Source organism: Emys orbicularis, chromosome 19 (genome assembly GCF_028017835.1).
Source record: "Emys orbicularis isolate rEmyOrb1 chromosome 19, rEmyOrb1.hap1, whole genome shotgun sequence".
Lineage (NCBI taxonomy): Eukaryota > Metazoa > Chordata > Testudines > Emydidae > Emys > Emys orbicularis.
Genome location: NC_088701.1, coordinates 19,821,896 through 19,849,599, shown reverse-complemented (window position 1 = coordinate 19,849,599; position 27,704 = coordinate 19,821,896). Strand labels below are relative to the sequence as shown.

Below are 27,704 nucleotides of genomic sequence, written 5' to 3'. Positions count from 1 at the left end.
ACCCAAAACCCCACTAACTGCCCTGAGTCACCCACAACCCTACTAATTGTCCCCTGAGACATTCCCAACCCCACCAACTGCCCCTCTGAACTACCCCAGCCCCACTAACTGCCCGCCAAACTACCCCAACCCCACTAACTGCCCCTCTGAACTACCCCAGCCCCATTAACTGCCCCTGAACTACCCCAGCCCCATTAACTGCCCCCAAATACCCCAACCCCACTAACTGCCCGCAAAATACCCCAACCCCATTAACTGCCCCTCTGAACTACCCCAGCCCCATTAACTGCCCCCTGAACTACCCCAGCCCCACTAACTGCCCCCCAACTTGTCCCCCAAAACATCCCCAGCCCCCTCACTGCCCCCACAGCCAACCAGAGACATCCTCAAAGGGAGGGTGGGGCCCCCGCGGGAGCTGCACTGGGGGGCTGTGGTTGGCCCCGGGTGGGGGGCGAGCACTACTGACAGCCCCACAACCGTGGCAATTCCAGCTCCCCATCTTGGCGTCAGAAAATCGAGAGCGTGCGGCGATGCTAAACGAAGAATTCCCCCCCCCCCCTCGTTATTTTCGTGCCTTCGCCCGCCCGCTGCGCTGCCCTGGGATTTGATCTGCATCGCCCGGAATCGCAGAATCAACCGCGCTCCCTCCCCTTTCCCCCCTGGAGCCCCGCCCCTTCGGGAGGAGGGCTTTTGCCTCGCTATAGTCACGTGACGGCGCCATCCGGGTCCTTTGCCTTCTCTCCCTCTGCCCAACATGGCGGCTTCAGGTGAGTGGTGCTCGGCGGCCTCCGGGCCCTTGAGACCTGAGCCGGGCCCGGGTCCATCCTCCGGCCCGAGGACTCTACCCGCTTCCTCGCCCCGGCCCGACCCTCGCCCTTCCCGGCCCGACCGAGGCGAATCCTGTCTGTCTTCTCCTCCACGCAGGGATCGCCCGCGCGCGCCCCTCCCCTCAGGCCTCGCCGGCGTGCGCGCGCACTGTCCCCCTCCCCAGTCAGCCGGGGCGAGCGCGCCGCGGCTCGGAACGTTCCATCCCGAAACGTTCGGAGCCGCGGCGCGCGCCATCCTACCGTAAGGGGGGGGCAGCTGGGGGAGGGGCGGCTCGCGCCGCCGGTGATTGACGGGGGAGCCAGATGGAACCTTCGGTCGCGTGACTGCGCAAGCGCAGGGATTGGCTAGCTTGGGGGGCGGGAGCGGACACGGAGAGAGGAAGAAGGAGACTGGGCGGCACCCACGTGGGTGCGCTGGTGATCGGGGGGGGGTGGGGGGTGGAACAGCCACTGGCTGCGGGCGGTGCCCAGCCTGGGTGCGTGCGCGGGCCCATCTCTCCTGGGAGAGGGCGGGGTACCAGGCCCTGTCAGTGTGCGCACCCCTTCCCCGCTCCGCTGCCCAGTCCCCCCACCCCGGACAGACCAGAAGTTCCCCACCGCCACGTGGGGGCCCCCCAGACAGCGGGGGGGGGGGGGGGGCTGCCCCCGAGTTCCCTCAGTGCTGCAGCATCTCCCCCAGGACAGGGCAGGGGGTGCAGGGTACCCCTGATTTCTCCCCCACCCCAAAACTAAGGGGTGTGGCCTGACCACTCTGCATAGAACGCCTTGGGGGGGGGCTGCGGCCTGCCCCCAGTGCTGGGTGTCGCTCCTGCCTCACCCCCTGCCCTGATGAGGGGAATGTGAAGCTCCACGCACACCCCAGGGACCAGAGGGTGCAGTTTGCCCACATGGTCCCTTTCTCAGGGGAGAAAAGGACAGCCCAGCCCAGGCTGTGCACTCGCCACAGATCAGATCCTCACTAGTTTGCATCTCTTATCTCTGTCCTCAGCGAGTTGGGCAGACCCTCTCCTGGGAGGTTGCACCCCCCTCTTGAACACATCTTTGCCCCACGCCATTTTGCCTGGCCCTGTTGCAACACCCTTCCTCTTGCTCTGTAGAGTTCTCCCTCCCCCAGGCAGGATCTGCTGCTGTCCCGGCCCTGTGTCCTGGGTGGTAGGGATTCAGTGCCCCTTCTACTGCAGGAAATGGGGTTTGTCTGCCTTGTATTTCTAATATGGTGCATAGGGTCAGGACAGAATCCAGGAGGGGTGGGAAAAAGCATTGCAGTATTTACCTTCCCTTCAGAATAAAAGGTGAAAGATTTGGCAGTTCTAAACTGGAAGGGCTTTCTCTGCTGTTGAGATTCATTTACCTCCCTGGCTGATGTTGAACTTGAATTTCTATTACTGTCTTAGTCTGAAGAGTGACTTTTATATGCCTTTGAAATGCACCAGACTGCACCATTATCTGCAGGTATTATCCAAAATAAGCTGGAAGGTACGTACCCTTGAATCTCCTAGCAGGGCTCTTCTTTCTAACCCTCTGAACCCAAGACCCCATGCTGAAGAGTTTAATCACACACCCCTTATTGCAAGTTATCCCTTTGGAATATTCCTTCAACAAATGCTGCTATTCATTTAGAAAACCTCTCTGGAGCTAAAGGCCTGTTTGTTTGGGGGTGGGGGAAGCTCCATGATTTAAATATAGTCTTACCCTGTCTGGAACAATGGGTCTCCCATTAATTTATGTGAAAGATTGGCTTTACTCTGTTGGACTCTTCCTGGCACTCAGCCAGTATTGCTCCATTAGGAACTGAGGGGTCTGTAGCTATTGAGTCAGGATGCCTTTGTTTTAGGGTTATACGGAGGTTCTGCAGTTAACTAGGCGGAGAGCTTTTAAAATAAACTGGCTTCTGTCTCTTATCTCACTGGTTACACTTCCGATGACAGTAACCAAAAAAGCCTTAGCTGTTACTAGGAGTCCATTGGTACTAATTCGGTCGGCTGTGTCCCATTCAGTTCCCTAGAGAAAAGGCAGCAGAATGTGTGTGTTTTGTTGCATTTATTTTTCATAGGATGGTAAGTGCAGTGTTTGACATGTAGGAAAGGTCAAGGCATGAGTATAACTGTTCGGGCAATTTTCTTCACTTCACTCACTTTTCATCTAAAATGAGTAATATTTCATCTTTCTGAGTTAAGTACACAACCAACTACATCCCATCTGAACTGCAATAACATTGCTCTCTGTATGACTGAAATGTCAGGGGGCATGGATAAGGATAGTTAAGCAAAACTGAAACACTCTGAATTTGCAGATGCCATTTGGAGTTCCACCAGCAGAACTGTAAGGTCCCATATTTCATAGCAAGCAGTTTGAGGCAGAAATACCTGCCTCTCCCCTAGGTGTTTGCACAAACAGGTCTGTAGCTGACTACAACCTGAGCCCATGATGTGCTTATGCATTGGTGCACCCCAAAAAGCAAAATATTGCTTTGAGCTTAAGGATAAGGGAAAGTGATGAAACACACAAAATCTCTTAAGTCACTCATTTAGAGCAACATTAAATATAATACTTACAATATACTAATTCTGCCTTGAATTTTTATTTTCACATTTGCTGGGATAAGTTTAAAAAAAAAAAAAAACCTAGCATTTTCAACATTGTATCAAAGGATAAGCAAATAGGCTTTGTGCCTAGGCTGATCAAATTTCCCAACAGTTTTACAAAGCTGCATTAATAAAACATAGATCTCTGTACAAGTGCCTGTACATCTCTTAATAATGGTAATGTTTCAATAAGCTAAGTTTGAGTAGAGCAGTAGCATGATTTTTGTTTGTATATAGCAGCTGGGTAAATTCTGATTCCAGTTCCAACAGCAAGATGTTAAGAAAACACTCTTGGAGGGCTTGGTGCTCCCAGGTATAACTGGTGCCTAGTTTGGAGATAGCAGCTTCTGCTCATATCAAGGAGGCAAATACTGGCCTTATTGGAAATCCACAACTGGCAAGAAAGGGCTTCTTTTGTCCAGGTGGCGTTCCCTGCATTGTTCTTCCTGAGCCATATGAGGTTTTGACAGGTTCATTGATGCATAAGCAGCGCTGCGTTCAGCAACAGAAGTTGCTTCATACTGTTCATTCCTGCCTGTGACGTGTCAGCCATTTGATGCAAATTGAGCAAACAGCCAGCCTGCAGGTTTTATGAATGCAGCGTCTGCTCTAGTTAGCAGTGCATTTGCTGTCATTTAGCAACCAATCATTGACACCAAGTAGACGTCCTTGGGGGGTGGGAACATGCATGAAACACACCTTCAGCTACTTTCTTTCTGAGCAATACTCGCCTACAGCAGGAGGGCACTTCAGCCTCATTTTCCAAGACAGTCACTGCAGTATGTCGCTACTGCTGAGCTGCCAGTTCTTGGCCCATGTCCTAATTCCATGAGTTTACCCCTGACAAACTGAACTTTAACCGTCCTAGAGGACTAACCCAATTTTAATTCTCAGTCCTTGTAGACTCCAGTGCTTTAACAATTGATAGTTCTTAAAGGTTAGCTAGATTCCCCTGTCATCCTCATTTGCAAGAGCTCTTGCAACCCCTGCTTGCCATACTCAGCAATAGCATTCCCGGACTATACGATAGACATCAGACTAGAGCATTTTGCAGGAAGGGGGGGCACTTTGGAGTCTTTTCAATTTCTTCTGCTGCATCAAGAGGGTCACCTTAAACATCATGCAACCTTTACCCCTGAGGTTTTCTGGAAGACTCCAAAGCTGCATAGGTAGCAGCATGTGGATTTTGAGTGACCACCTTTAAAATAACTACATTTTGTAAACTGAGCGGCTAATACAGTGGCTATGAACTTCTAAAGCTCACCCCAGGGTAGACATTTCTCATTTAGATCTAATTATCTATAGTGCTGTTTTAGTCACTGGTGAGGCCATGTTCTGCGCAGTGTCTGGAAGTCTGGTCGCTGAATTAGGTGTGTGACAGGAATTGAGAAGGTAGAGCAGAAGGCAACCTGAAAGAAAAGAGATGTTTGCAGTGAAGTAGGGGGATGCCGGCGATATCATTTGAGTGATGGGGGAGGGAGGAAGCAATAAACCTGTGCCTCTGTACTCAAATAGTTCCAGTAAATTATATAGACTCTCCATTAATCACTTACTTCTGACAGATTTTGGGTATAGGGCATTATTCTAGGTAGAGTGCAAAGTGGGCTGGCCCTGTGATCAAATATTAATCACTGCTGCTATGTAAGAGTGATACTTCCATAGTCAGCATGGACTCTGTGTAGATGCCTCTGACTCGTCTGGATGACTGAGGGTACATCTACACTAGAAATGCTACAGCAGTGAGGCGGCCATGCTGGAAAGCAGACACTTAACTGCAGCAATGGAAAAACCCTATTCATTGCAGTAGTAAATCCACCTCTCCCAGAGGAAGAATTCCTCTGTCAACCTAGTGGTATCTACACTGCAACTGAGGCTGGCTTAATTACATTGCACAAGGAATGAAACTTCGCAGCCCTGAGCGATGTAGTTAAGCCAACCGAACTTTGTGGTGTAGGCCAGCCCTGAGTGCTGTTGAGGGGCTCTGGAAAAGGCAGTATGGCTTAGTGAATAGTGCATTGGATTGGGATTTGGGGCCTGAGTTTCATTGCTGGCTGTGGCCTTGGGTAAGTAGCTTCCTCGCTCCCTGCCTCAGTTTCCTCACCTGTAAAATTTGGATAATGATACTTCCTTTGTAAAGTGCTTTGAGATCTACTGATAAGAAAGCACTGGGTAAGATCTCTGCTAGGAGGATAGTAACTGCAGGGTGGGCTTCATAGGTGATGGATTAAAATAGGGGCTAGCAAAATGGGATAGGAGAATCTACCCTATATGTTTATCGTCCTGGCACCTCAAAATTCCTCCTGGCCATAGGAACTGAATGTCTTATTAACTGGAGCTCACTGTTACTCCTTGGAACTCAACCTGCAAGGCTGGAGGAGTTTTAAGGCTCCAAGCCCATTTCCCATCTTGCTTGAGGTCAAAACTGCCTGTGCCTCAGGGTTTTTCCCCCTCCTCCTCTTGGCCTAGCCATGAAGTCATAATGCTGAATCTGTGATTTCACAGTTGCTTCCATGGCAACAAAATGAGGTGGTTTAATAAAAAAAGGACCATGTGGCTTTGCTGCAGGATTTAGACTCTAGAGTGGGCTGGGGGGGGGGGAGGAAAGTGAGAAGGACGAGCAGTTCAAGCAAATGCCATGTATCTTTGTTCAGGATCTGCCCAGTTACCATGCAGGCAGCAGAGGAAAGTAAGTAAACTTACTTAAAGCTGCTACGTCTGAACCAATTCATTTCATATATTGAGCTGCCCGGTAGGGCATGGGAAGTGCCCTGTAGTCAAACTTACTTGAGAAGATTATATGCAGCTGTAAGCAGTGTAGTTGTTTAATGTTGTGAGCAGTCGAGCGAGCCACTGCTTGAGAGAGGGAAGAAAAATTAGGTGGTGCTGGACTCCCTCGGTATGCTGGTAGGGAAAGCTGGGCAGGTTGCAGAGAAATAGATTTCTTGGGAGCTGCTGGAGGAGAAATAGTCATGCAAAGACCCTCCCTCCCAATAGAAAATATCAAGCAGTCTCCAAGCCTGGGCGGAACAGAGGCAGGAGGAGGTAGGGAGGTGGGAGCAGAAAGAAGGGGAACGAATAGAAACACAGCAGGTACCCCTAAAGGTGTCCTTTGTGTGATGCTGAATGCAGTGGCCTACCCTTGATCTTCTGCAGAAGTCCCACTGATGTCCCTGGGACCAGATGGCCCTAGCTTAGCGGTCTGATTCCCCTCTCACCAATTTTATACCATTCTGGCTTCAATGGCATTCCTTCCTATCATTTGGGTGGAGGAATAATCTGGCCCAGCTAATGAAAATACTTGGATGTGAGCCTGCCTGTGAAGATGGGCACAGTGAAATCCTTGAGGTCCAGGCTCCATAAGGCATGCACAGGGGGCACTAAAGGCTGAAGCTCAAAGCTGGAACGTCCTCAAGGAGCTAGTAGAAGCCAAAGGAGAGAGCAGACCTGCATCCTACAATCCCAGTATGGGTTCTGTGTCATTCCACATTGCTAAACTTATTAATGCTGAACACATCCTCTGCCTAGTGTGTAGGTTTAAACCAGCGCGTGATCTGGAAACTCCATTTTAAAGACACATTCTTTAAGACACTGAATGAACGCTGGTGATGGGTAAGCTTGCTCATATGACTTCTTTACCGCCCCCATGAAAGCCATTGGTGATTTGGAAAGCTTTGCATCAGTGTAGGAAGTGCTACAAGTAATACCTGCTCTGACCAGCCTAAGGGGAATTCTAAAGAGCCTCCTAGGACCTGGCTAATCTTATCACACAGTATTTCACTGGGTGACTTACTGACTGGGTGGATGAGAGAAGCCTGATGGTCTGGGCCGTGGCATGCCCTGTTATCATCTGGCAGTAATCTGTGGAACCTGCCCATGTTCAGAGTCTACGTTCTTGTGCACAACTGGCAACATGGATGGGAGGCTGTAAAATTGGTTGCTGCCAGGTTATTGGCCTGTAGGAGCAAAAATATTGATATCCGTCTACTTATGATGGCAGCATTTCACTGCAGACTGGCAGGCTTTCCAAGCTTGTCTCTTTTTTTTTTTTTTTCCTCAGGTGGTTAAAGAGAAGCAGCTGATAGGGCTCCTTTGGACGCATGTGGTTACACTGCTCTGACAGCCCATAGCAGAAAGTCTTCCAGGTTGTTTGCTGAAGCTTAAAATAAAGGGAAGGTTTCCAGGAATGTCAAATTAGATTCAGAGCAAACAACAAAACTGCTGAGCAAAAAGAGTGTGCCTATTCTGTGCCCCTCCCTGGGTGTTGGTAGAAGACACTCGGGATGAAGACCCTGTGGAGAGCATGGCTTAAAATGTCTGTGGCCATTCTGGGCAGTGACTTTTCTGTAGATATTCTTGGATGCCCAGGGAGTTTAGGTGTTCTGTAGGGCACAGTGTCCCAGGAGTTGCAGCAGAGAGCTAAAATTGCAGGGGTGAGGCTGCTTGCTATGCTACAATCTGGATTGAGACCAAAGGGGAATATGGGGTTACAAAGTAAATCCGGTGTGCTGAAAGGTGGGGAATAGGGTTGGGGAATAGGGAAGGTATTATCGGATATTCATTGTGCAGCCACAACTTAGTGCTAGGGGCTATACAGCTACATGCTTGTAGCCAATTTGCAGTCATAATATTGATCCTCATCCACCTGAAGAAGAAACATTTTCTGTGCTGTCAGTGAGCAGTTCCCTGCTTGTACCCAAGAGAATGGTAGACAAGGGCTGGTATATTGGCAGTTGCAGAACGTATTTGAAAGCTAGTAAGAGCTATTTTTCATAAAATGCATTTATTGAAAGGTACTAATTGTCACAATACAGAGATCAGTTTTTCATTCCCCTGCCAGAAGGTTGGTAAGAGATCTGTACGAAATGCAGCAATGCTTCTACTAAAGTTTATTGTAGCAACTACTAAAGAGAGAGGCCTACATTTATCAGTGGTTTTGGATGCTCAACTTGAGATACTTTGGAAGGGCCTGACTCTCAGAGGTGTTGAGCATCTGTCCACAGAAAATTGAGCACCTGTAAAATGTCTCAAGTTGAGAACCCAAAATCACTCGTTGTTTTTGAAAACTCAAGCCAAGTTTATTAGAATTCCATCAACTTCCCCATTTTAAAATGTCCAGTTTCCATTAACTCTCATCCTTGCTTGTTTTTGGCCTTAAGGTGGCGTTTTGAAAGTTTAAGGAAATTGCTTACTAGTTTTGAGTTATATGCAGGTGAAAATCTCTTTTGTTTTTTTGCTTTGGTCTTTTGCCACCACAGAAACCCATATTGAGTTGTCTTGTACATACATAATTCACATGCTGCAGTTGAAAAGCTGAATCTTTCAAGGTGGGTTATTTTGTGAGTGTGTGTATAGGGGATCAGTAAGGAATTATGTATAGGGGATCAGTAAGGAATTATGCTCTTGCTTTGCACATGCACGGCACAGATTTCCACTAAATGTGCGATGCTGTGCTGGTTACCAAATAACAAACGTGATCTCGGTGTTACCACGGGGTGGTTTTGTGCTGTCATTTCATTGTTCAGTTGCATAGTTCTGTCTATGCCTGTGCAAGTACCTGATTAGTGTGTTAGTCTTTTTGTTAATGTAAACAAAATAGAAGTTGCCCAGGTGTACAATTAAAGTTAGTTTTAAAACACAAGAAATGTAGCTGTCAGGCTTTCAGAATAGCTGATCTCCCTCGTTGCATGTATAGAATACCAGACTCATTGCATATTTGAGTGCACTTAAACCTATCTAAGGAACTTTCTTGCCACCGTCACCATAGTATCTGAGCATCTCAGTCTTAAATGCATTTCTCCTCACAACCTCTGTGTGAGGCAGAGCATTGCTGTTATCCTGTTTTACAGATGGCCTGAATCTCTGTGCTTCGGTTCCCATGTCGGCACTGCAAGCTGTGCCAACTGTAGCATAGACACTTCCTACATCAACGGAAGGTTTTTTCTGTCGATGTACTACTGCCTCTTGGAAAAGTGGTTTAGCGAGGTCAATGGAAGAATTCTCCAGTTGACCTAGCCATGTTTACACTGACATTTTTCACAGCCCTGAGTGATGTAGCTAGGTCAATCTACACAAAAATTAGACCAGACCTCAGTAACTTGTCATGTGAAGCCTGTAGCAGATCAGGGAATTGGTTAGCACTGACCACTAGACCATCCTTCCTCCGTAAAATAGACCGTGAAAGGGTTCAAATGGGATACAGTCCTACCAGAGCGTCCAGTCGCTCTCATAGTTCAGGTGACCTGCATGCTTCTCTCACAATAGCATTTCAGCCACCTTGTTGGCAATAGTATATTACTCACTTAGAAGCCAGGAACTCCCAGCACAAGTAGAATGCGTGGGGCTGTAGACTTTTCACAGGAGGGTCACAGAGGCCTTCGAATAATTGTCCATTCTAAGTAGAGGTTGTGGGTGTCGCTGTAATTCGTGTAGCTAAGGGATGCTCTGGGACAAAGGAATGAAAGTAGAGAGGTCCATCTGTCCTAACAAGGGCTAGGAAAAAAGTGGGGAAGATTCAAAGTGAGATTTTTAATTTAAATCCAATCTATCAGAAGGGTCCTGAAGAGAACAGCAAAACGGGTCTTTTCTCTGTCCCATTCCCACTGAGTATAGGCCTGAATCCTTAGGCCACAAGCCACAGCCAGAGATGCTAAGTGCTAGTGAGAATTCCTCTGGTGTCGGTTCATAGAGATGCCAATTAAAATAGCAGGAGTCAAATGCCCAACAAAAGTTATGGTGGAGACCCATGAATAAAAAGTCTTTCAACTCCATAGACTAGTCTGGCAGTCTAATGCTATATAACAAGTGGATGGCTTTTGTTCTCCCAGTCTGTGGGAATAGTGGGGTGTGGTTTTGTGCTGATGAGGTTTGGCCTAGAGGTGATATGTTATTTTTGCCTGCTCCTCCTGAGCATGTAGGATACTTGCCTCCGTAGGCATCGTGATGGGCAGTAACTCCTCCATTCCCTGTCTTGCTTAATGGAATTAATTGTGCCCAGATGTTACTCACATCTGTCCCCTTCTCCCCTTTAACAGCTAAGAAGAAGAACAAGAAGGGGAAAACCCTTACTCTGACGGACTTTCTGGCAGAGGATGGTGGCAGCGGTGGTGGCGGTGGAACCACCTTTATTCCAAAACCAGTCAGCTGGGCCGATGAAACAGATGACCTGGAAGGAGATGGTACGTTCGTTCCCAAGTTTCCGTACTATTAGCATTCTGTCTCTAGGTACTGTCCCTGAATAGCTTGTGTGTCAGTGAAACCTACTGATGTTAATACATCTTGAAGCTAAAAGATTACAGGAAAAGTGCCTTAATTTTTTTTTAGCTTGTTCACAATGCACTTGACAGTACTTTGGTCAGTTTCACTGTCACGTTTTGTATATAGTTTCCCTGCATTTGTGAGAGTCTTGTACATCAACGGGGAAAGAACGAAAATTTTCAGTGACACTTAGTATTTGGCACTACTAGTAACACCTAACTCCTTTGAGAGACCAGCTGAGTTCTCTTCTTTATCTGAGGCTTGGTCTGGGGCTCGCAGCAGAGATGTCCTGATTCAGGGATTCCATCTAGGTAGCTCATTCCCTGACTCTGTCCCTTACTGGCTGTACTCAGAGCTCACTGAAAACTTTTCTGTCTGCTGTATTTGACCATTTTGTCCCCGTTTTATCACCAGCTTGGACTCTTGGGTTTTTTTCTTCATCCAGTTTTGTTCATTAGCTGGATCTCATGTTTTTGTGCAGCGTATGTGCTATGATATGTTGGGGGAAAGGTGCCCTAAAATACATGACACAGTTTAATTTAATTGTGGGATTGTTTATAATAGCGCTGAACATTTTTCTTGACCATCTTTAATACCTTTATTTTACAGCTGAGGGAGCTGCAAGTAAATTCAAACAATCCCAATGAAGAGGGGATCTGAGAGGCATCAACATCTATAAACTCTCTGGGGGACTAGCTCAGTATGTCTTGACCATGTGCAAAATTTCTCTTCTAGTTTCCACCACTTGGCATAGTAATGATGATGATATGTACCGAGCCGCACCAATTGACCGGTCCATCCTGCCCACCGCACCTCGGGCTGCTCGGGAACCCAATATAGACAGAAGCCGTCTCCCAAAGTCGCCCCCGTACACTGCCTTTCTGGGAAACTTGCCCTATGATGTGTCAGAAGAGTCCATCAAGGACTTCTTCAGAGGACTCAACGTGAGTATCTGTTATGCAGAATTTTAAGTTTGTGTGACACATACAGGGGCCATGTGGCAGCAGAAGGCAGGTGGGACGTAATTTATGGCTTGTGGAATGCTCTCATCTATTGAGCTCTCAGCACCCTGTAGAGGCTCGTGATATTATACCAGTTCTACAGACTGAAATGACTTGTCCAACATCACCCAAACAGTGAATGGAGTTAGGAGTAAAGCCCAGAATTTTCCTGGCAGAATTGCCTGTATGGATCCCACTTCTGCATGGTTTGTGCCCTTGGCGCTCAGTCCTGTTACATTCTGAGGCTGTGTCTACACTTCAAGCTGGGATATAAGTTCCAGCACAAGGAGATACACCCATGATTGAGCTAGCATGCTAAAAAAGAGTGGAGATGTATGCAGCGGGAGGAGCTAGCCACCCCAAGTATGTGCTTTCTATCAGACTCTGAACTCGGGACGGCTAGCCCCTTCCACTGCTGCAGCTAGACTGCTGTTTTTAGCACACTAACTTGATCAGAGCTAACGTGGGTATGTCTCCCTGAGCTGGGAATTGCACCCCAGCGCAAAGCATAGACATACCCATAATAGTATTGTCTTCTGGGGCCCACCCAAGAGCATAAAAGCATTCATTGCAAGCCATTCGCTGCTAAGAGCCGCTGAGGCCGCTCGCAGAAGCTAGAAGAACAAGTTGACTTCTAACAAGACAAGTATCTTTTAGAAGGTTTGTTGCCTGAGCCCCAGGCTTCTCCATAACAAGGGCCACTGAGCAGGAGAGCCACTCTTGAAAGCCTTTTATCTTGCGCACCATGGATAGTCTGTCCCCCTCCTGTCTGTAGACCAAGCAAGGAGATTTCTGCTTCTGTGGTTGATTTAGCAAGCTTGTTTACATAAAGGAAGCAGCTCCTGGTTCTGGTAGCAAAGGCAGAAACAGTTTGTGTCAGTCTCTTTCTGAGGATCTTCTCCTTGGCATTAGGGTACAAATTTGGGATTGTCTTCCTCTATGAACCCTTAGCTGCCAGCAGGACTACATAAGGTCTGTGGGACTCTGGGAATCCAGTCTTCAGATGCCCATAAAGTCTGAACAGCCAGAGGCCAGACGGGGTCCCACAGGTTCAGCCTGAAGGAGAGTTTCTTCTGGGTTTCACCGGTGGCACTTGCTAGACTGGGTGGCAACTTGACTGAGGAAGGAAACAGCTTTAAAGAGGAGTGCAGATTGCTATGAACTATTAATTCAGTCCTAATCAAGCAGGAGGCTCAAACGGTCTTCTTTTGGAAGGCCTGGAATAGAGGGGAGTGGTGGTGGAGGGGAGAGAATTACAGGTAGGAAATTCTTTCCCCTTCCTGAAATGATAACGCATCACAGTGGTGCTGAAGGTCAATGTGAAATATTACTTGATATCCCGTTGGGTGTTGAACTGAATGTTGCCCACATGATGATGAGCTCCGCTGCTCACAGCAGATTGTTATGGTCAAAATGACATTGCTTGCATTTCTTGTCCATTTCAGCTTGCATCTATAACTCATTTGTTCTGCCTACTGATGCAGCATCCCCTCCTTCTTGGAAGTAATAGGATGGGTGAAACTCCTGCAGCAAGCCATGAGTCGGATGGGAGCCCGAGTGAGAACAGCTGAGGGTTAGGCAGCCCCTGGGATGGGATCTCTTCCACTCCCTAGTCAAACTTGCTCTCCAGCCTGTTCGGCAGAGGGAGCAGGATAGGGCATTGCATGAGCAAGGTGCCTATGACAGTACAACAGGGGGTCCATCACAGTGTCCTGGCCATTGCAAGAGACTTCATAGCACTTGCTGCATATAGTAGCCTAGGGCTGTGCCGAAGACCTAGAATACTTAGCATGCAGAGAAGAAGCCATTTCTCATCTCATATGCTCAAGTTCCACATAGCTGAAAAATAAATGGGAAGAATAAGGAAGAGATGAGGTCTAGTAAGTGGCTAAGAGTGAGACATATCATAGACATATCATAGAATATCAGGGTTGGAAGGGACCTCAGGAGGTCATCTAGTCCAACCCCCTGCTCAAAGCAGGACCAATCCCCAACTAAATCATCCCAGCCAGGGCTTTGTCAAGCCTGACCTTAAAAACCTCTAAGGAAGGAGATTCCACCACCTCCCTAGGTAACCCATTCCTGTGCTTCACCACTTCCTGGATGGGGGCTTAATCTGTGGCAGAGCTGGGAGTAGAACCCAGGAGTCCCAGGCCCAGTTCTGCCACTGTCTTGCTGGGCAGTCTTGGGAAGGACTTTGCTGTGCTTCAGTGTCGCCATCTATAGAGGCCGCGGTAGCTTTAGGTGGCTGGCAATGGTGAATGTACCTCTGAGAGGTGACCGATGTACTGTATCAGGCTTTGTCTACACTACCACTTTTGTCGGTAAAACGTGTCAGTTGACATAAGTTTAATCGGCGGAAGTGATGATGTGGACAGCGCTGTGTCAGCAGGAGAGGCTCTCCTGCCGACATAGCTAATGCCACTTGTTGGGGGTGGTTTGTTTATGCCAACAGGAGAGCTCTCTCCTGCCAGCAAAATGTCTACGTGGGAGACCTTACACAGCAGCACAGCTGTAGCGGTACAGGTGACAGCCTTACGTAACCAGTTGGTGAACTCATTGGTATCTTTACTCCTCAGAGTAAGGGACTGCCTTGTTAATTTCCTGCCAACCAATCTCCGTGGCATTCTGTTGCTTATAATCATCCAATACTTGCCCCCATCCTTTACTTACACCCTAGGTGCATTAGCAAATGACTAGGTACTTTTGGTGGTGGTGGGCCATGCTTCCGAAAGACAACACTGAGCTGCCCTAGCTGGCAAGGTGATGTTTTTTCTTCCAGCAGCAAAAACCTCTTGTTCTGACGGAGTCAAACTGAGCAAATTCGATAGGGAAATATTAATGGGTTGTGTGTGCGCGCGTAATAAATATGGGATGTCAGTTTAATGACCATCGTGAGAATTTTTCCTTCCTCCTTTGCTGAGCTGCAGCGTTGCCCGTATCATTCACTCTTAACCACTGCCCAACAGCTTCTGTAATTCTTTATCAAGCCTATGGCTTGTCACATGTGGCTTATCTGAACACAATTTGAGCTCCTTGTTTAAGTGTAACCTCCACAAACCACTGTGATAATACGCTGTGGCTTTGAGCTGTGTGCTGTTTCTCTCTAAGCAGGAAGCACAACTGGGAGCAACTGTGCTGATGAAGTGGTTAATCAAGTGGAAATCATTAATGTGATAGAATTTGGTTTAGCCTTTGAAGTGACATTTACCACTTGAAGCAAACTGTGCTGTAAGCGGTGATATTCGTTTAAGTTCTGCATCCCAAACCTAATGGTAAGCGTTGTGTTAGCTGCACTTCCTGGCAGTGGGATGTCATCTGTAGTTAATTGTGCAGCTGGCAATAAAACTGCTGTTCCTGTTTTCCATAATCTAGCTTGAAGGGTCTTTCCATTGAAGCAGGTCAGAAATTGGCCTTAGATGAGGACCTTATCCGGTAAGATTAAGTAAGCTGTGGAAATGGGTGGGGTTCATAGGGCGCATTCATTGCAGGGTGGGGAGAGCGCATATATCCTATCTCCTAGAACTGGAAGGGACCTTGAAAGGTCATCAAGTCAGCCCCCTGCGTTCACTAGCAGGACCAAGTACTAATTTTGCCCCAGATCCCTAAGTGGCCCCCTCAAGGATTGAACTCACCACCCTGGGTTTAGCAGGCCAATGCGCAAACCACTGAGCTATCCTGTGCAAAGATCCTTTTGCAGATTGTGTAAGTGTGAAGCGTTCTGACCTGTGCTGCCAGTTCTAACCCCAGCCTAGGTCAATTCTGATCAGTGCTCTTCTTTGGCCTATGCGAAATGGGGAGGAAGGGGCAGCCGTTGTCTCTGCTGCTGGTAGCTCTCAGCAGAGGTTAAAGATTGAAAGACTCGCAGACCTTGTTTTCACCAGGAATGCCAAGAAAGCTTGCTCTACCACTGCCTGTGTTTTCCCTGTTCTGTGGATAAAGACCTTCAGTCTCCAGGGCTGACGGTCAGACACCATTTACCAGTGCCAAATTCTTCATTCCAAACTACTATCTGGGTTCTCAGACAATAGCACTTTAAACAGGAACCAGGCCCATTTGTTTCTGATATACTAATCCTCTTATTTGCCTGCAAGTGAACTATGCTGTCTGGCTTGCTTAATTCATAAATCTTATTTGAGTCACATGACTTTGGATAACTCAGTATCTCATATTTGGAGACCACATGCCTTCTCCAATGGATTTGAACTGCCAGATGAATGTGTAGTTAAACCCAATCCTATTCAGTCTTCCTCTACATCGCTCATCAAGGGATCCTGACCCTTCTAATGAGAATCTTCCTTTCTGTTCCCAATTGACTGCAGATAAGTGCTGTGCGTTTGCCCCGGGAACCTACTAACCCGGAGAGGTTGAAAGGTTTTGGTTATGCCGAGTTTGAAGACTTGGACTCCTTGCTCCGGGCTCTGAGCCTCAATGAAGAGGTGAGTTGAAACCTGCAAAGAAATGGGATCAAAGCAATTCCCAAAACTCTTGCTTCCAGACCCCAGGTGGCTTCACAGGGTGTTCTGGGGCCCGGTTAACGGACACTGTGCCTCGAAGTGTTCAAAGATCTCCCTAGAACAAACTGTCTAGGCACCCCCACATCCTCAGGCTGAAAGGCTAATGAATCTGGTATTGTGTGTTCAGTCTCTAGGGAACAGAAGGATACGAGTGGATGTTGCTGATCAAGCTCAGGATAAAGGTGAGAACTGCCTGGAATAGGTAGCAATTTTCTTCTCTGATCAGATAAACTGAATGCTGACAAATTAGGCACCACACCGCAAGGCAACTGTCCTCATGACTGAATCTGCCTTAGGACTGGAGCTCCTGAAGAGCTGGCTGGCAGCCTTACCTCCCTCTGACCTAAATAGTTCAAAGGCAGCATACAAGTCCTTCTTGTTCATGTGTGCTGTTCTCAGACTCACTGCAGGGCCCAGGCTTCTGCACACCTGCACGCTTTGCTAAAGGGGTAGCCCTCCTCTGCCCCACCGCCCACGTACTGTCCTTGAATCTGGCTGGGCCTGTCATCCTTCTAAAGCATCAGTCAGAGGTTCTTGTTGCCATTGATGTATTAACTGCAAGGCAACATGCCGAACGCAGAGATGTCGTATTAGTCTCAGTGCATTTCAAATCCATGGATTTCCCCTTTGGTGCTCAGCCCTTGGGCATTTGAAGACTTGACCTTGCAGGCCTGACTCGACTGTCTGGTTCCCTTCCTCCTGCAGACAGGGACGATCGCTCCTTTGGCAGAGATCGTGATCGCAACCGGGACTCGGAGAGATTTGAGACTGACTGGAGGGCTCGTCCTGCTACTGATAGCTTTGATGATTACCCTCCACGCAGGAGCGAGGATAGCTTTGGAGACCGTGAGTTGGCTGAGAACCCTCCCTCTATGCCCATCATAGTATTTAAACCAGGGGTCGGCAACCTTTCAGAAGTGGTGTGCCGAGTCTTAATTTATTCACTCTAATTTAAGGTTTTGCGTGCCAGTAATACGTTTTAACGTTTTTAGAAGGTCTCTTTCTATAAGTCTATAATATAGAACTAAACTATTGTTGTATGTAAAGTAAATAAGGATTTTAAAATGTTTAAGAAGCTTCATTTAAAATTAAATTAAAATGCAGAGCCCCCCGGACCGGTGGCCAGGACCCGGGCAGCGTGAGTGCCACTGAAAATCAGCTCGCGTGCCGACTTCGGCACACGTGCCATAGGTTGCCTACCCCTGATCTAAACACTACCTGTGAAATGTTAGTTCCACGCCTCCTCTTGGGTTTCTTCTGGGATTTGCTGAGGGTGGCAATTTATTGGTTTCCTAAGGTGGATCTGCAGATCCCCAGATTTGAGGAGTCAGATCCTGTGTCCCCCTCATACTCTAGTGATACCCTTCCTTTTCGGATGGTGTCTGCTGGAAAACTGCATCACCGTGGTATCCTAGCGTGCTTCTTTTCAGCTCTGCACATGGTGACCAATTCAGTTACTGGGTGGAGGCCAGACACATTCTATGTAGGTAGGCTCAGGTGTTTGACTGGGACCAGGAGATCTGAGGCCTGCTCTCAGCTCTGCAACATGTTTGTTATATGACCCTGGGCAAGTTCGTCTCGGTGCCTCTGTTTCCCATCTGCAGAATGAGTAATAATGCTTCCCTGCTGTACCGGGGCGTTGAGGGTAATGTAGGTGACATTTCAGTACCATTGGCCAAGTGCCGTAGACAGTCTGCTGAAATATGTGATTCAACAAGTGATCAAAGGTGGGAGGAATGAATTGAACTGTGTATAGTCTTTGCCAACTGAGCTCCTTGGGACGGTGTGTCAATTTAGGGCGTGTCTACACTACAAAATTAAGACGACATACAGCCACCGCAGTAGTTTAATTCGTTTTTAATGTCCACACTGTGCTCCTTCTGTCGGCAGTGCACGTTCTCACCAGGTGCACTTGCACCAATTTAACTGACATTGTGGGGCTCTGACAGCTGGAATCCTGCCCCCCTGAGGCTGACAGCTGGAGCCCTGCTGCACCCTCCCCACATCCCCTTACCAGGAGGTGACCACAGCTCAGGCTCTCCTCTCCCCAACCCCCTCAATCCCTCAGCAGCTATCAGCCCCGGGCTTGGGCTCCGGCTGTTAGCCCCGGGAGGCAACAGGTGATGTAAGCAACACATTTATCTACATGGACACTGCGTTGACCTAACTACATTGGCTTAAGCGTTAACACCTTTCGCGGACGTTGAATTAAATCGGTGTGGTGGGTGACTTGCATTGGCAGGGGCAACATTAGGTCAATGTAAACTGCCTTACATCAGCCTAACTTTGTAGTGTAGACTAAGCCACAGTGTTTTGGGAATAGTGCATAGTCCTTCAATACTGCCTGCCTTGTACTGTAACCTTCCTTTCTCTCTATAGGGTATCGGGACCGCGATCGTTACAACGATTCGGACCGGTATCGCGATGCCCCTCGCAGGGATATGGATCGCTTTGGGGGCAGAGATCGTTACGATGACCGTAGTAGAGACTACGATAGAGGAGGTAGTATGGCTTCAGAGGCTTTCCTATGATCTGATGGATCAGGGTATCAAACTGCACGTCAATTGGAGTCTGTTTCTGTCCAGAGCTTGCACTAACCATTGACAAACCACTTCAGTTGTGCAGCTCCCAGGTCTATTGTTATTCCCCATTCTAGAAGTGGGGGGTGGAAGGTAGGCCATTCATTGTATGCCTCTGAGCTGCAGTCCACTTAATCCTCTTGGTGCTAGATGATGTGCACCGACCTGCCCTGATACTTACATTTCATAGTGCCCACTGGCTGAGCAGATCCAGAGAGGTTGGGTTGGCTGCCGCATGTACAGGTCACCATTGCCCTGTTCTTGTCTTCCTGTTTGGGGAATGTTGCGTAAACTTAGAGGGGCCTCCCTCTCCTGCACTTCATCAACCATCCTCTGGTGTAATGCTCCATTGCTCAGGCGTGACCAGCGCTGCTTTCCCTCTCCTCCTCCTGTAGGCTACGATTCCAGGGTGGGCAGTGGCCGGAGAGCCTTTGGCACTGGGTACCGTCGGGACGATGACTTCAGAGGGGGAGGTGACCGTTACGAAGATCGCTATGAAAGGAGGGACGACAGGGTGGACAGGTGGAGCTCCCGGGATGACTACGCCCGGGATGAAGTTCGTCGCGATGATAGAGGTAAAGGCTCTGCTTGTTCTCAGGGGGTGGGCTCAACAGCTGGAAGGAAGCTGAGCTTGGAGGGTTGGTAGCCAGTGCACCCAGTGCTCCTCTCTCTTCCCAGCTGGGTCTTCCTGGGGTCCTGTTCTGAGCAGATCCCATGGCGTTTGCCCTCAGTCGCTGTCCACTTCATCCAATGTAGGTCCCACTCAGAGGCCAAAACTGAACCTGAAACCGCGCAGCGCCCCCAAGGAGGAAGACTCCTCGGTGGCCCCTGCCACTCAGTCCAGCCGTGCAGCCTCTATCTTCGGGGGTGCCAAGCCTGTGGATACGGCCGCAAGGGAGCGGGAAGTGGAAGAGCGGCTACAGAAGGAGCAGGAGAAGCTGCAGCGTCAACTGGAGGATGATAAACCAAGGCTAGAAAGGCGGCCCCGAGAGAGGTGGGTGGCAGGAGGGGGCTGGAACACCATCGGGAGCAGCTCTCTACGTGAGCTGCCTGACTGCACCTGGTGGTTGTGTGGTGTGCACACTGCCCCTCTCACCACATCCTTCTTCTAAATTGTACATACCAGGTTGCTGAGCCTCAACACGCCTGCAAAGCTGTGTACCCCTCTGATAAAGGGTGCTGGAGATGTGACTGTTCCCCTGTGTAATATTGCAATGTCTGGTGGTTTTCATCCTTTGGAATAATGTTGTCAAAGTCCATACGTTCGTTAGAATTCCAGGCGGCTCCATACACCTAAAAGGAGTGGTCGGCCCTAGCAGTGGGCTCCTGCTATGTCCTAGTCACCGAGGCAGCTGTACCTTCTTGACTTGTATTGTCAGAAGATGGGCTTGATTCTCTCTTGGCTGACTTTTGAAGAGAGGCAGCCTTGTCCAGTGGGTAGGGCATGGGCCTGGGAGTTGAGACACGAGTTCTAGTTTCGCCTTGGGCAAATCTTACTCTCTGTGCTTCACGTTGCCCATCTGTCAAAGAAAGGTAGTGGTGATAGCCCTCCTTTGCTGTCTCTCTTGAGATCAGCAGATGGGAAGCGCCAAGCAATTGTACTGCCTTCCCCAGCTTTGGGGTGCAGAGGGGCCCTTTGCCCACTCTCTCCTCCAGCCCCACACCCAGTTCTTACTGGACATTACGGTTTGATCAGACTTTCTTCCCCCTCTCTATTGTAGACACCCCAGCTGGCGTAGTGAAGAGAACCAGGAGCGCTCACGGACAGGGAGCGAGTCCTCACAGACTGGGAGCACAGGCCCGTCCGTGGGAACTGGCCCAACGGGAAGAAGTAAGTCAGGGACGGGATGAGTCAGCCTGGAGCAAGCCTGTCTTTGTCAACTCGTTTCCCAAGTCGGCTGCTTAGCCCCACTTCTGTTGAAAGCCCCGTCACGTGTGTAGGCTGCGTGTGGGGAAGGATCGCTAGCAAGATTCGGTGGATGGTTGCACGGGACCAAGAACATCTGTGATGCTCAAACGCTTGTTCACCAGACTCCTCTGGTGCAGCCTCCATCATCAACATACCCTCATCCTGTCCCGCAACAGAGCAGGTGCTATGTGAGGCCTAGCGTCCTGGCTGCTCTAGCAATCAGGTTTTATTGGTCATGTGCTACACAAGAGCCTCTCGTCAGGTTACTCGTGGGCAATCTTAGGTCAAACCTGCTGGCCTCAGACAGGCAAGAGTCCTAAGGTGATAGTTAAGGGGCTGTCAAGGTCGATGACCCGGGCTTCCCAGATTGGAATAATTGGGGACCTGTCCAGACCACCTCCCTTGGGCTAGATACATTTGGGGGAAGTCTTGCCTGTCCACGTCCATTGTGCTCACTGCCATCTCCTGTCTTTACAGCCACCCGAAGGAGGGAGAGCGAGAAGTCCTTGGAAAATGAAACCTTCAGCAAAGAGGACGATGCCCCGTCTCCCACCTCCAAGACCCCCAAGGAAGAGAAGCTCCCTCTGAAAGTGATGCCAGCACCACCGCCGAAGGAGAACGCCTGGGTTAAACGCAGCAGCAACCCCCCTGCCCGCTCCCTGAGCTCTGACACGGAGCAGCACTCTCCCACAAGGTGAGTGTTTGTACCGAGTGCCTGCTCGGGGTCTGATCTGTCATCCCTAGATGCATGCAAGGAGCTCCAGTTACAGAAGGGAGCTTAAAACTCCCGTGGAGATAAGCTGCTGTTCTGTTCTCCACTGAAACAATGGTGAATGCAGCATGCACCTTGTAGAGCTTAGCTTCAGGCAGTGGCCTCAGGTTTGAGTCTGGTTTTGGGGCTTCTGGTTGGTTCTTGTATGACCCACATGTGGCTGCTGAAAACCCAAGGCTGAGGTTCGTCAAGAAGCAAATAGCTCTCAAAGTCAGCAGTATCCCAAGCACCTGTCAGAGGATGCAGCGTCCCTGATGGTCACGTTTTGTTCTTTTTTTCCTAGCAGCAGCCAGGCAGCACCAGCCCTGCTGTCGGAGGAGAGAGCACCACCTAAGAGTGCTCCCAGGAAAGGTACGGTCAGGGTTTGTTTCCACTTGTAGGGCAAGAAGGGTTGAGAATTACTGAGGTGGACTAACCCTGCTGCTCCCTGGTTTGATGCCCTTAGTTCTATGGCATTAGCACTGTGGAGTTAAGGGGTGGTTCCAGGTTTGGGAATTGCTATTGTTCGTATGGCTTATTGATCTCGGCAGGATCAAAGGGTAAAAAACTCGATTCAAGTTCTAGTGACCTTAAGCTGTTCCTCTGCTGGACAGTAGGGGGCAGCAGTCTCCTCCCTGCATTGATGGGAGCAGAAATGGACAGTTCCTTCAGACTGAATTCAAACACTCATCTTTGTCCGCATAGATGTTTGACCAGCCGCAAAGGGAAAACTGCCATGGGTCTGAAAGTGTAACCCCTCCCTAGTCTGCATTTCTGTTGGCGTTTCTGTGGTTGGGGAAACCTCACTTCCCGTGCTGTTGTGACTCCAAAGCCTCCTGCCTCAATGCTGGCTTCACTGGTTTGGGGGTGGATTAACCTGAAAAGTGCTGAATTAACAGCCCAGGAGAACAGAGATTCAGATCCTCTACCTGCTGTAGAGACAGTAACAATGCCACGGGCTACGGCCTGTGTAGGAGGCTGTTGGAAAACAGCACATTTTGGAGCAAGCACAAAGAGGCCTTAGTCTGAAGTAGCATGTGCGAGATGGTTCAGGAAGCATCTTCCAAGTAATGTAATTGACCTCAGATCCTCTTGGATAGGGCCCTACCAAATTCACACCCATGAAAAACACGTCATGGACCGTGAAATCTGGTCTTTTGTGCTTTTACCCTATACTCTACAGATTTCATGGGTGAGACCAGTGTTTCTCAAATTGGGGGTCCAGACCCTAAAAGGGAGTTTCGGGGGGATCACAGGGTTGTTCTATGGGGGTTGTGGTATGGCCACCCTTACTTCTGCGCTGCCTTCAGAGCTGGGTGGCCAAAGAGCAGCTGCTGTTGGGCAGGCGCTCAGCTCTGAAGGCAGCGCCCCGCCAGCAGCAGCGCAGAAGTAAGGGTGGCAATACCGTACCGTGCCACACTGCTGCCGGCCACAGCTCTGCTTTCAGAGCTGGGCTCCCAGCCAGCAGCAGCATGAAATTTACGATTTTTAAAATCCTATGACTGTGAAATTAACTAAAATGGACCATGAATTTGGTAGGGCCCCACTTATGGGGGAAGGGATACTCAAAACTGCCTTTGGGATCCCTGAGTTCTAGAAAGAGGCTTTCGTAAAAGGGAGAAGCAAGTCATGGATGAACCCTAAAATTCTTAACTTGACATGGAGGCTGCTTAAGTAACCGAGGGTCACAGAAGACACGCTAAACAAAAGAGGAAGCAGGAAGGCAAAGAAACTAGGAGAGTGAAATGCCAAAGGGGCCAGTTGAGCTGAATAGGTATCCCTCCGAACATGGACAGCCAGCCCTTGTGGAGCCAATAGGGAGGAGCAGGTAACAGGCAGTAGGAAGGCTCAGATGGATTTTGGGCCTTGTCTGTAAGCTGTTTGGGGTAGTGTTGTGCCATGTGTATCGCAGGCTGCCTAAGGGCTTGCTAAAAACGCACGACAGAACTTGGAGTGTGCAGCAGTAGGGTCCACCCGACATCTAGTGCGCGGCAGGCTAGTACGCCCCAGCTCGCTGCACTGGAACTGTTGAGATACACAGGCCTTAAGTGGTTGGTTGAGATTTTGCGATGTTAGTGAGAGGGAAGGTTTCATCGGCCCCTTTTTTCTTCAGGAGATGAGAACAAACCAGAGGAGGGGCAGGAGAGCGTTCCAAAAGGTCGAAGTGGCCCAGGAGACGGAGGCAGTAGAGATCATTGGCAAGATTCAGATAGGTACGTCTGTCTGTCTTGGGGTGCCTCATCTTCCCCTTCTCCTCCCGCCAGGCCTATTTCAACGACTGCTTCAGATTTGAGCAGCATTCCAGTGTCCCGCACCAGCCCCCTCTGACCTAACCAGTGGCAGGTGTGGCGTGTCTGACCGTCTGCAGCGCTGGGGTCAGGCCTTAAATCTGTGTACTGAGCTGTTACTGCCTCGTTGGTAATGCTAATGCTGATGCTTCCATGCTGGGAGCCGGCTTTGCCTGGTTCAGCACCCACTGCCAACTGAAGCACAAAGCACTGGCTGGTGTAATGGTCTCATGACTCCTCGTTCTCCAGTTGGGCATGAGGCGGGGTGGTCTGTTACAATAGACTGTGCCAGGTATTTTAAAAACACTGCACCACCTGAGCTGACCTCGGTTTTAGTTCTCACTAACTTCAGAATGCTCATTTTGGGCCTTTACCAGAAGGGTAAAATCCAGCCCTTCAGGTCTTCCCCTGCATTCCCTAGACACCTTGTCAGCGTCTCCCCCATTGCCCTGCCCCAATGATGCGTCTCTTCTCATTTAAGTCCCTGGGTTTTTGCTAGAGCATTCATACAGGTGGCTTTTATGTGAAAGGGCTGACGTCAGAGAGCTGAGCATGTTACTAGCCATGCCCTTAGGGACGGGCCAGGACTCCCTCCTTCGTCCACTTACCAAGCTCCTAATCATCTAGCAGTAGTCAGTAAAATAGCTACACAGCCTCCCTCGCCACCAGAAGTAGGCACGTGCAGACTTAATTCCCCTGCAGAGGATCTATAAAGCTAGTGTCCCTCCTTGACTGGACTGATGCATGCTGTGTCTGGTCAGCAGTCAGCGCTGGGCTGAGAACCAGGCTGTGTGAAACTCCAATGGCTAGCCTGTACGTTCGACGTGAAATTGGCCATTTTCTCTTCTCCTTGATTGGCACCCCTTTCAAATCCAGTGTGCACCTATTGTGAGCACAGCAGTAGCCTGGTAGTGGCGCACTGGCTCCATTGGCAACTCCTCCAGCTAAATGAACGCTTGTTCAACTGAAACTGACTCTTGCAGGAAAGAAAGCAAGAACGATCATGACTCGCAATCTGCATCTGAGCCAAAGAAGCCCGACGAGAGTACAGCCTCTGTAAGCATTTAATCTACTAGCTGCTGTTTGAAGCACAGGGCAGCGTGTGGGGAGAGGAGGGCTGGCCTTGCAGTTAAAGATGCTGGACTGAGACTTCAGAAACCTCAGTTCGATCACGGACTTCCCGAGTGCCATCTACTGCTCCTGTTCTCTATTCCCCATCTGTCAGATGAGGCTATTCTGCCTCTACCTCTTATGTGGGAAGGTAAATTCATTGTTTGGGAAGTACTCGCATACTGTGGTAAGGGGCGTGGGGTATAAATACCTTGATTTAAAAACCACAGCGAAAACCCTTTGGTACGTAGTGGGAGCTGGGTGTGATTCTCCTATGAAATGATGTATCCAAACTGAAGTGTCAGGCTATTGAACTCTCTGTCACAAAGAGGCTGCCGAGTTGCTGACCTGGTGTTTCATTCCCCGTTTAACCTGCTGTATTTCTTGCAGAAGTTCAGCTACGTTAGCAAGTACGCTGCTCTGTCAGTGGATGGTGAAGATGAAGTGGAGGAAGACAATTACACTGATTAAAATCTCCAGACCCTGCGCTGTCTCCTAGCCGATCGCCACCCAGGAACATAGGAAAAGCAAACCAAACCAGACGAGACAGAAATAAAATGTAAAACTCAACATCTCCTGGAGACCTTTCTTAAACTTTTTTTAAAAAACAAAAGGAAACCATTTCTCTTGCATGCTGCTGCAGCCTTTAAAGTATTGAACTAACTGGAGAATCTCTGCAAAGTGTAGCGAGAGAGAAGTGCAAGTTTTAAAAAGAAAAGGGCGACTCAGCGTGGTTTCCAGTGTGACTTGAGCATAGGCCCTGTCACTTAGAGTGGACGCTTAACATGTTAGCCAGCCAGGTGTCTTGGAGAAGCCTGAGCAGATTGGGCAGTAGGACAGCTAATTAAGGAAGAACTGGCTTTTCTCCCTCATCTTGCTAGCCTAAATGGATGAATTCTGCAATGTTACCTTAATAAATGATCACTTTGAAGGTAGGATATCTAGTCCATGAGGTTATTCTAGCTTCCTTCCTTAAGCGGCCAGCTCTTCCTTTCCAAAACCCAGTGCAATACAAAGCATTACCCAGTGCACTAGGGAAGGAGAAGACTGTCTTGCTGTCCCAACAGCGGAGGATGGGATGAGACGTTGAGGTAGAGAGGGGGTGTTGAACCGTGCCCGTCTCTGAAATGAGCTTCGAATCCTGACACTCGTCTCTGAAAGTGATGTACCATGTCAGGCCAATTGATCCAGGAAAGAACAGGCAGGCTTTCCGATGAACACCAGCGGCAGCCTCCTGGGGGAGTGGAGAGCCTCAGACAGCAGTCAGTTGGGAAAGAGCAAAGCATGCTAACAAGGTAGTGAAAGTCCTCCCTTTGGAGGCACAAACGCTCAGCTCCCCTCCTCCAAGCCCTGCTGGGACTGACAAACTTTCAGGATCTGACATCTTCCCATGGGTTGGTATCTGTCTCTCTTGGAATCTCTTCTCCCCCCCTTAGCCACCTTCTACCCACTTCTTTAATCACCTGGTGTCACCCCTTTCACACACGTTTTAAATAGCACCCCTCTCCTTGAGTGAGAGCTCCCTCTTCTGGTTGGGCATGTAGAGCTATCGAGATGCACGGGAAGGCAGGCTAGATGGGCCTCAAGCCTGTTTCTGGGTGCAGGGAGCAGGCTGCACCTCTGTGCATCTAGAATGTGTTCCTGCCCCCTCTGCATCTGCTTGTCCAACTCACTCACTCCACTTGGACAAGCAGGCAGACGGCATTGGTGGCATAGGCCCTTGTACAGGGAATACCTGACCCAAACTTCCACTGAGGAGAGATTCTCCAGTCCCTAAATATTCACTGGCCTAAAACTGGCAAGGTCTTAAAAGTCAGATTCTAAATTTTTTAGCCGTTTTAATTCACCCTCACTAGGTTTCCTGAGCTGACGGCAGAGTGGTGGTAATCTCATGGCATTGTCAAGCCAGTATGAGGGTTTCACCGCCTTCTAAATAATATGGTTCTCAGAAAGAACCCGTTCATGGTGTAGCATATTTGGATTGCGAGACAACAGACAATACTTCTTTGATTGACAAGGTGTGCACCCATTCAGCAATTGTCACCTTTTTACCTTAGTTGGGGGGAGGAGAATTGCACAAATGCTCGTGACTTAGGACCATCTCTCTCTTCTGGGCAAACTCACAAAGCACTGCTCTCTCTATCAGGTGCTGGATTTGATGCATTGTAAAGCTGCAGTTGGTTGGTTTTCAGTCACTTTTTAGCTAGTTTCAAAAAACCTTAAACCTGAGGGGTCAACACGTACCACAGGGGGACCACCGCCGGGACAGCAGAGCTGAATTTCAAACACGGTATTGCGTAGGTCTAGATAACGCAGGGGCTGTATTTGAGGTGTGACTATCACTAAATTGCATCTGAAAAAAGCATTCTCTTCCCCACCCCCTCCTCTGCTGTCGGGACAGGGTCACACTGATTGAGTTGCGTTTTACACATTCTGAAGACATGTAAAATTTGTACAAAAATATCTTCTATGAAAATGATTTGTAATCTGTAGTGGACTTCCTGGGAGATGTCTTTTATTATGTAAAATCCCCTTTTTGGTTTTTGTTTTTTTGTTTTGTTTTTTTTTTTGTTTCCTCCAAATAAAGCTAATCTTTAAAATACCCGCTAAGGCCCAAATCATTTGCAAGTCTCTCACTCCCACCATTGGCAGTTGGAGGCTGTGGTCCTGAACTCTTTAATTGGTACCACACCAGCTTTCCAAAGCCGACTGGACAGTCCTGGAATATTCCCTGTGGAAACATCCACACCAGCTTCTGTTGCAAACTAAGGAAAACTTCCTCAGCGCAAGGAGAGCAGAAATCTTCCCTGGCTTGGTATAAGAAGGGTGTTTTTTCTGCATTACAACCTCGCTCTTATCTAATTGTTGTTCTGAATCATAGCC

General features: G+C 48.9%; 1 protein-coding gene across 3 annotated transcripts; it reads left to right on the top strand.

Moving 5' to 3' along the window:
* The first annotated feature begins 702 nt into the window (after positions 1–702).
* Positions 703–27,426, top strand: EIF4B (eukaryotic translation initiation factor 4B). 3 transcript variants are annotated; one of them, XM_065419576.1, is made up of 16 exons: positions 703–767; positions 2,222–2,303; positions 10,444–10,587; positions 11,402–11,610; positions 15,990–16,106; positions 16,312–16,366; positions 16,890–17,030; positions 18,564–18,686; positions 19,159–19,338; positions 19,520–19,757; positions 20,485–20,594; positions 21,150–21,366; positions 21,731–21,795; positions 23,537–23,636; positions 24,695–24,767; positions 25,212–27,426. In XM_065419576.1, exons 2-16 carry the CDS (start codon positions 2,252–2,254, stop codon positions 25,290–25,292), a joined length of 1,905 nt encoding a protein of 634 aa, XP_065275648.1. In that variant the 5' UTR covers positions 703–767; positions 2,222–2,251; the 3' UTR covers positions 25,293–27,426. The 3 variants fall into 3 exon arrangements, with proteins under 3 accessions (XP_065275648.1, XP_065275647.1, XP_065275649.1); XM_065419575.1 differs by having other exon boundaries at positions 21,728–21,795; XM_065419577.1 differs by lacking the exon at positions 2,222–2,303 and having other exon boundaries at positions 21,728–21,795.
* Positions 27,427–27,704: the final 278 nt, after the last annotated feature.